The sequence below is a fragment of the Coenobita brevimanus genome, chromosome 72, assembly GCF_032717465.1.
Source record: "Coenobita brevimanus isolate Jiangsu-jjx chromosome 72, ASM3271746v2, whole genome shotgun sequence".
Classification (NCBI taxonomy): domain Eukaryota; kingdom Metazoa; phylum Arthropoda; class Malacostraca; order Decapoda; family Coenobitidae; genus Coenobita; species Coenobita brevimanus.
Genome location: NC_137025.1, coordinates 17863150 through 17872886, shown reverse-complemented (window position 1 = coordinate 17872886; position 9737 = coordinate 17863150). Strand labels below are relative to the sequence as shown.

The following is a 9737-nucleotide window of genomic DNA, read 5'->3' as shown; positions in this document are numbered from 1 at the left end:
CAACACCCACCCCCATTGCTAAGTTATGACTACATGGTAAGTCACAGAACACAGGCCAGTATTCTTGTCAGCTTAGAAGGCTCCATAACACCTCTTCCTCAGTAATCTACTTATACATAACAGCTTCCTATTCCCTTGAATGTTATTTATATCTCCTCCATACCGACACACAGCAAAAATAACATACAGGAATATACTAACATACCAGATACAGCAATAAACTTGTAAGGAAATGGTGCTAAGGAGCATCCTTAACCAATGAGAATACAACCTGCAGTGTGCAGCCAACCCTGATAAAAAAATAAATAAAATAAAATGTCAGAGAAGAATAAAAAATAAATTTAACACTGAACTATAACAACAATTAACTATTAATCCTTTCAATCGGATGATGTAACTTTCCTTGCATTCTTGCCACCTCCAGATAATTTTATTAAACTTAAGGGAGACTTCTTGTGGTGAAAGGGATTAATGAATGCAATATCTTACCTCTTCAGTTAAAAAAAAGTTTACCTACAGTTAAATAAAACTGTCTGGAGGGAACAAGTGCAAAATCAAGAGTGCTTCATCAGATTCAAGGGACTAAGCTACACCCTCAGGACTAACCCTGCCTGAGTTATAGTGTTGGCTGCGGTGTGGCTGTGGGCAGAGGCGTGGTGGAGGAGGAGAGTGGGGTGGTGGAAGGCTGGGTCTGGTGGTGGTGATGCTGGAGGTGAGGGTGGTGTAGAGGCTGGGATGGGCTGGGCTGGTCCGGCGTAGTCACTGGTGTGGTCTGGAGGTGGTCTTGAATGTCCCTGTACATGTTTTCATGCTTGTGCATGTGGTTTGCCTGGTCTGGGTTATTCGTTGGGGCAGGCTGGAGGTCTTGAACATCAGCCTCAGCCAGAAGGACCGGTCGGGGCGTGAAGGTATCCCCATACATGTTCTCGCGCTTGTGCATGCGGCGAACATGGGAGCGCAGGTTGTCACGTCGAGCCGCACGGTATGGACAGAATGGACAGAGGTGTGGCTTTTCACCTGTATGCATTCTCCGATGCTGGATCAACTGTAACAATGCAACAATATTTTACATGTCACTTTATATTCTAGATCTCACAATACATTTCATTCCTATGATAAAAAACTCAAAATTATGACACAAAGTGAAATGTTTACAGCACTGGATACATACATTCCTACATAAAAATGACCCCATGTTTCTTCTTAAGAAATTGAGGAATCCTGATACTTAGGCTGGTCATGCTATTGCTGATTCTTTCTATGGACTGTAAACTTAACCAAGTGCCCAAACCAAATAATAGCTTTCCAACAGCTGCTGCAAGTTGTTACAAAAAAACAGAAATATAAGCTCCATAGTACAATTTGTAACAATGTGAATTCAGCTCAGACTTTGACATGACTGAAACTCAAGAGCCTGTAATAAGTTAATAACTCAAGATGATGAAATACATTGTACAGATACTCAAGCTCCCATAAGACATTTATTTACTTGTAAGTCAGGAACTTCAAAGTCATATCAATGATATAACCGAAAAAAATAACAGCTAATCCTTTATTACCTCCTTTGAGGAGTAGACACCATAGGCCAGACAACTACTTAACACTCTAGATATGTGCCAAAAACTAATGTATCCAGCTCATTCCCAAACCTGTCTTTCACTCCTGTCATCACATAGTGCATACACTATGATCACTGCCACCTTCACCACCTCAACCTTGAATTTGATATACATATGAGGTGCTACCCAAAAGTTCCAGTAATATGAACAGAGGGAGCTAACCATTTGCAGTTTTGCCTTTTGCCACTAGGAGGAGTCAGCAGCACCCCTTGTGCATCAGTGTGGCCCCAGCTGTGTCTGTGAGCGGACGTGTTGTTGAGCTACCCTTACTATAGTAACGTGGTGTGTAGGTGGTTTGGCAGTTTTGCAATGGCGGACCTCATGGAACAAAGAACCTGCATCAAGTTTTGCTTCAAGATCAACAAGACAGCTGCAGAAACTCACCAGTTGCATCAGCAAGCCTTTGGTGACAATGCCATGCCCAAAGATGAATATTTTTCTGGTACAAGTGGTTCAAGGAAGGACGAACGTCCGTCAATGACGATGACCGTTCTGGACGACCATCAACAGCAACAACACAAGAAAACATCAAAAATGTTCATCAGGCTATCCTTGCAGATCGCAGACAAACTATCCATGATGTCTGTGATATCATTGGACTGTCGTACGGAAGTGTGCAACGCATTTTGTCAGATGTGTTGAGCATGAGATGCATCACTGCAAAATTTGTGCCAAGACTGCTGAGTGACGGGCAGAAGGCACATGGCGTTGCAGTTTGCAGGGAGCTCAAGAATCAGGTCAGAGACGAGCCACCTTCACCTCCAAGCTCATAACTGGTGATGAATCATGGGTTTATGGTTATGACCTGGAGACAAAGCAGCAGTCATTGCAATGGAAGTCTCCCAATTCACCGAGGCCGAAAAAAGCGAGTCAAGTTTGCAGCAATGTCAAGTCGATGTTGATCATTTTCTTCGATATCCAAGGGATTATTCACAAGGCATTAGTCCCACCTGGTCAATCAGTCAGCGGAAAGTTTTCCTGTGAAGTTTTGCAGCGTCTGAGGGAGAACATCCGCCGCAAACGTCCAAAACAGTGGAGGAACAAGGACAGGGTCCTGCATCATGACAATGCCCCCACCCACATATCAATTGTTGTCCAGCAGTTCCTGGCTTCCACTAACATGGTAGTCATTCCCCACCCACCTTATTCGCCTGATTTTGCCCCCTGCAACTTTTTCCTGTTTCCCAAGCTGAAATTATGACTGAAAGGGCGTCGATATGACTCGACTGAGGAGATCCAGACAGAATCGCAGACAGTGCTCAAGACCATCATGCCTCAAACCTTACCGAGATGCGTGGACTCATGGAAAAAATGCTGGGACCACTGCATACATGCCCATGCGGACTACTCTGAAGGCGACAGTGAGAACTAGAAGGTAACTTATTTTCCTACAATATTCAAATTACTGGAACTTTTGGGTAGCACTTCATACATCTCATGCTGACACATTTGTAAACTCTCATTCCACTCTGCCACACTTCATTCATCAACAAAGCAACTCCTTCCTTGCATCTTCCTCACCCAATCATGTCTGACCTTAATCACTTTACACCCTCCCAGTCCTCCACTTCACACCCTTTCATCTTTGTTTCACACAATGTCATCATGGCACATCTTGCACTCTTGAATGCATTCACCACTTCCACCTCTTGCTCTCTTCATTCACACCTCTCACATGCCACATGGCCATGCAAATCTACCCATTTGGTTGGGTCCCTGGACAGGTATTGGGCAGTGGTGTATCCAGGATTTTTGCTGGTGAAGGGGGGGGCAAACACTTGGAATATTTCCCCAAAATATGTCACCACAAATTTTCCTAGATTTGATGCTTTGTGTCAACAGAAATAAGTTTACATCGTTACTGTCATACTCTTAGCGCATCGTTTACCTGGTGTCTTTGTCTCTCTGTATATATCTCTGTAAATATCTCTCTGTACAGCAATTCTGCGTAATAACCTACAAAATTATAGTGAAATATAAAATACATAGGCACAGTACCTACCATACGAGAGGCAATGGCATCCATGTATCTGTTTCTATTCAGAAATAAACCCTGTATTTTGATTGGCTGCTGGAATAAAAATGGCAGAGTGGATGGGCCAATGAAAACTCAAGATCTGGCATGAATGTCCCGAACACACACACTTTCTTGCATTCGTGATACTATCACTTTTTCCATTTTCCTTTGCGTTTCCCCCCCCCTCTCTCTCTCTCTCTCTCTCTCTCTCTCTCTCTCTCTCTCTCTCTCTCTCTCCACTTAGCACATATGTGTAAATTAAAATTTGCTGCCGCACCCTCCCTCAGTCTGGTATTCTGTTTTGTACTACTGCTGTGGTGGTAGCTAACAGATATTCTGTTTTCCACTACTTATTCTTTTAGTTTGATTCTCATTGGCTCAGGCATCAGGGGTGGTGCATACGTCAAGACTGACCCATACGTGGGATTAACCTCTCTTAATCCTTGACTCAGGTGGCCACTCGACCTGTCCCACTCAGCAGGGAATGTTTTAATTGTACCATACTGTATAGAAAGGATTTTTCCATTAAGGGAAAAAAAAAAAAAATGGGGTAAAGCTATTCATCCTGAAAATTTTCACCTAGAAAAGTTGGGGGGACAAAAAAGACTCTGTCCCCCAGGCTCCAAAAAGTTGGGAGGGACACATCCCTTTGTCTCCCACCCAAATGAGGCCCCTGACACACATATTTATATCTGCTTACCTTCTAAAATTAGTCTGAGATTATCAAAATAGCTTCATGTAGTCTTCAAAAATTCTGCTTGTTCCAGTTGTTTGTAACAATAATTGTGCAGTGTTTGTTTGCAACTGACTACAGGGTGAGAGGATGTGACTGCAGGTGAGAGGATGTGGCTGTGGGGACAGCAAGGCCATTTTTACACCTCATCAGGATTCAAGTGCAAAACATTATTAGAGCTCTAATATTAACCACATAATCTAAGGTGATAGGGGAAATTGTTAAGTTATAACTGGTCATTTTTTCTCAAGGGTTTTATATTATTTAGTCTAGCTTTCAATTTCAAAGGAAATTATTGCTCCCAAATAAAAATATTTTGGAAATAGATAATATTGTTTAATAAACAAGTGGTAAAATTAGGAAAACTGTATTGTCATACAAGAACTATGCCAGAAATCCATTTCAGCATTTCCCCCAAATTTTCCCAGGGGGGGCAAACTGCCCCCCATGTCCCCCCAGTGGCTATGCCAGTGGTATTCGGCCCTCCGAGGCTCTCTGAAACATTTGCCATGATTAAGTGATTTTAGATAGGGACTTTGGCGAAAGCTTTGCCATTGCACTTGACATCTCAAAGGCTTTCGATCGAGTCTGGCATAAATCTTTAATTTCCAAACTGCCCTCCTACGGTTTCTATCCTTCTATCTGTGCCTTCATCGCTAGCTTCCTTTCTGGTCGTTCTATAGCCGCTGTTGTAGACGGCCATCGTTCTTCTCCTAGATCTATCAACAGTGGTGCTCCTCAGGGCTCTGTCCTATCACCAACTCTCTTCCTTTTATTCATCAATGATCTTCTAAGCTGTACATCTAACCATATCCACTCATACGCTGATGACTCCACCCTTCACCTTTCCATTCGGTTCCCGCAACGCCCATCTCAACAGTTACTTCAACAAACAAGGGATGAGGCTATGGCACACCTAATGTCTGACTTGGCTCGTATCTCTGACTGGGGTAAAAATAATATGGTTGTTTTTAATGCATCTAAGACTCAGTTCTTACACCTGTCAACCCGACAAAATCTTCCACAGGTATACCCACTAATGTTTAATAATATTCAGCTTAATCCTGCATCATCCTTGAACATGCTTGGGGTTTCATTTACTCGGGACTTATCTTGGAAAGATCATATTACATCTCTTGTAAAATCTGCTTCCAAGAGATTGGGTGTGCTAAGCAGACTCCGCTCTTTCTTTACCCCTGCGCGATTGTTGACTCTATACAGGGGTTTTATCCGCCCCTGTGTGGAGTACAACTCTCATGTGTGGGGTGGCTCCCCACATACAGCTCTTCTCAATAGGGTGGAGTCAAAGGCTTTTCGTCTCATTAACTCTCCTCCTCTTACTGACTCCCTTCAACCTCTGTCTCTTCGCCGCACTGTTGCATCTTTATCTCTTTTCTATCACTACTTTAATGGTCACTGCTCCTCTGAACTGTCTGCTTGCATTCCTCCACCTCTACGACGGGCGCGTAGCACCCGTCTGGCAGCAAACTCTCATCCTTTTTCTGTCCAACTCTCTAATGCAAGAGTTAACCGTTACTCCCAGTCTTTCATTTATGCAACAGGTCAGCTCTGGAACTGTCTCCCTCTGTCTGTATTTCCTGCTGCCTATGATCTCCAGTCTTTCAAACGCAGTGTGTCCAGGCATCTCAAAATGATCGGATCTTGAATTTGGCTCTATATTGTATTTTGTTTTTCTCTTGGAGGGAACTGTTACTGCGGGCCCATGGCCTTTGGTTCCTTCTTCCTCGCATAAAAAAAAAAAAAAAAAAAAAAAAACTTAGCACTGCCAAAAATCCTGGTTATATGGTTACCACCCTGCGCAGTAATTGGTTTCCTGGGTACAGGAAACCATTTGGCTTGTCACTCAGTGTAGAGACCATAAGGCATCCCTACATCGAGTGAGTGGATGATGGGCACCCCTAACTAACACAGTCGTAATTGGTGATATGAATGGAAGAGTAGGTGCTGGTCTGGAGGATGACATAATGGGTTGTTATGGAGAACCAAGACAAAATGATAATGGGAAGCGACTGAAGGATATGTGTCAGGAAAGGAGGCTGTGCATTTGTAACTCGTATTTCAAACACAAAGCTCATAAATATACATGGTATAAAGGGAATAGGTATCGTGTAGCAAAGCAAGGAGCCTCAATGATTATGTGCTCGTTGTGAGGTCAATGCTGGGAACAGTTGCTAATATGAGGACCGTGAGAGGACGATGTGAAGGTCTGTCAGATCATATGATTGTGGTATGTAAGATCAAGCTGAGAGGAGTGAGGTAGACCAGGAGAGAGTGGAGCAGTCAGGGAGAAAGACTGAAAGTTGAGAAGCTGAGGATCAAAGAAATGGCAGATTAACACAGGACCAAAGTAGGGGAGGAGTTAGAGTCAGTGAACTGGAGTGAAATGGACCTGGACAGCCTGTGGAATGCATATAGGGATTGTTTAGTTAGGAATGCTGAAGTGGTGTGTGGTGCAGCAAGAGTAACAACAAAGAAGAATGGTATAGCATGGTGGAAGCAATGGAGGAAAAGAGGAAGAAGTGGCTAGAGTGGTTACAGGACAGGGGTTCAATTGAAATAAGAACTGAATATACTGAGAGCAAATAGCACATCAAGAGATTAGTGAAGAGAAAAAAGGAGGAAGTAAATGATGATCTAGGAAGAAAAATTAATGCAAATTACTCTGAAAATAGGAGATTATTCTGGAAAGAGGTGCAGAAATGTAGAAGTGACAGCAGAATGAAATGTGAAAGTGTGAAGGATGTAACTGGTATATTATTAACCCATGAGGATGAAGTAGGGACCAGATGGAAAGAATATTTTGAAAGTCTGATGAATGGGAATGGAGAGAGCAAAGCAACTGTTAACATGACTGGTTTGGGGGATGTGCAGAGAAAGAATGCAGTGCCAGGAAATGTGACACTCGCACATGTGAAGAACGCTGTGAAGCAGCTGAAAAATTGAAAAGCAGCTGCTGCTGATGAGGTGTATGCAGAAATGATTAAGTGTAATGGAGACGGCGGAATGAAGTGCTTGTTGTAAGAAGGCTTGGATGAGTGAAACTGTGCCAGAAGAGTGGAAAAAGGCTGTGATTGTACCCCTGTACAAAAATAATAGTGGGCGGAGTGAGTGCAAGAATTATCGTGGCATAAGTTTATTGAGTGTTGTAGAGAAGGGATATGGAACAATAAGAGAGATACCAGAAGTCCTAGTGACTGATGAGCAGGGTGGCTCTAGGAGTGGCAGAAGATGTGTGGATCAAATATTTACAGTGAGACAGATAGTGGAAAAGGCTTGTGACAAGGAGTATAAGTTATTTATGGCATTTATGGATCGGGAAAAAGCATATGACAAAGTAGGCAGACAAGGATTGTGGAAGGTTTTATGCATGTATAGTGTAGATGGCAAGCTTCTGGGTGCCATCAAGAGTTCTTATGATGGTAGTGAGGCATGTGTATGGGTAAGTGGGCATCTAAGTGACTGGTTCACGATCAGTGTGGGCATGCAACAAGGTTATGTGATGTCCCCATGGTTGTTCAATATACATATGTATGGGGTGATGAGAGAAGTAAAAGCACGAATATTAGAGAGAGGGATGGCATTGGTAATGAATGGTGATGGATGGAATATCTCAAATTTATTGTAATGTGATGATGCAGTGCTACTTACAAACACTGGACAAGAACTTGGTAGACTAATGCAGAGTTTTGCTGATGTCTGTGAGTGTTGTGTCTTGAGTAAATGCAGGAAAGAGTAGAGTGATGATAATCGAGAGAGAAGCTGACTCCCAGTGTGATGTTACAGTGAATGGAGTGAGACTGGAATTGGTGAGAGTGTTCAAATTCCTGGGTACAGCGATAGAAAAGAGGAAAATGTTCTGGAAACAGGAGTGACACAAGGAAGGAAAGTAGCTGGTGCAATGAAGGCCTTGATAAGAAACAGAGGCTTGAGTGTTGCAGCTGCACAAGGCTTACATGAAGGAGTGTAGGTGCCAACTTTAACATAAGGATGTGAGACTGTGGTGTGGCATGAAAATGAAAAGTCAAGAGTGAGAGCAGTGGAGATGGGACTGCTGAGGAATGTATGTGGAGTACAGAGAGTGGATAGGATATGAAATATGTAATGTGATTCATGAAAGATGCAGAGTGAGAATGTCTGTGGACACCAGAATCAAAGGGAGTGTACTGTGATGGTATTGTCATGTGGAGAGAATGGAAAACAATAGGGGGTGAAAAAGGTATATCTGAGCGAATTTGAAGGAGGAAGGAGGTGAGGTAGGCCAAGGAGAAGGTGAAGGGATATGGTGGTGAGGCTAGGGGACTGACAAGAGATCAAGCTGGATGGATGAATTCTCTGAGAAGTGCATGATCATGGATTTGGCACCCTTTTTTAATGTGACAGCATCCGGACTGACTCTATTGGATATGTGTATGCCAAGCTACAGAATGTAGTGAAAGTTTTTTGTGTATCAGATAGAGCCAGGACTCCAGGGGCTTGAATGAGTAGGTGGAAGTGTGGCCCACTGAACTAGACAAACTTGGGCTGTCTGGATGCTGCTACTCCTCACCCTGCCCTAGGATTGAAAAGGAGGTCTGGATGATAATGATGATGGAGCTGTGTTCCAAAATGGAAGATTGTATATCAAGTAATAAAAAATCACATGCAAGGCTGCAAATATTTGTCAAAATTGGGTAGGTGGGGGCGCTCACCATCCACTCACTCGATGTAGTGCTACTGTCAGATGTCTGCCCTTTCCTCACCTCCATCCTTCTTTTCTTCCATCCTCTTCTGTCTTCCTTTCCTTCATTCTTTCCTTGTCCTTCTGCCTACAGGAAACTTTACACTCCCTCTTCTGTCTTTCTTTCCTCTTCCTTCTGCCTGTGGGTGACCCTACACAGAGTGACAAGCCAAATGGTTTCCTGTACACCAGGAAACCATTTACTACACTGGGTGGTAACCATATAACCAAATTTTGGCACCTGGTGGTTTAGTGGGTAATTATTGCGCTCCAATCGGATTAAGCCTGTGAAGGTTTATATCCAAGGACTGGTTGGGGTTGATTGCTCATGTAATACCACTCAGGGATGAGTGAGGCTGGTCACTCTCATCTTAAGTGTCAGGACCAACTGCCTAGCACCAGGCTCCTACGCTCCTCATGGGGCAATGTAGGATTGGATGATAGATGGATGGACGGTATTATGTCGCAACTGGTTGTATCAGGGTATACTAAATGTTCATTTCATTCATTTTCGTTTTTGAATTCTTCAACCTGCTTGCATGCGTTGGCCTTGGTCACCTAAAGGCAGCTCTCCATGTTGCCTGATCTCTGGCAGCCTCCCTGTTCAGTCCCTTAACCCTGAGGTCACAC

General features: G+C 43.4%; 1 protein-coding gene across 1 annotated transcript in view; it reads right to left on the bottom strand.

Moving 5' to 3' along the window:
- Positions 1 to 616: 616 nt before the first annotated feature.
- Positions 617 to 9737, bottom strand: part of LOC145407058 (uncharacterized) — a 97491-nt gene continuing 88370 nt past the window's right edge. Inside the window, exon 8 of the mRNA XM_080278082.1 lies at positions 617 to 1045. Within this exon, the coding sequence (XP_080134208.1) occupies positions 617 to 1045 (429 nt within the window). The remainder of the gene's footprint in view (positions 1046 to 9737) is intronic.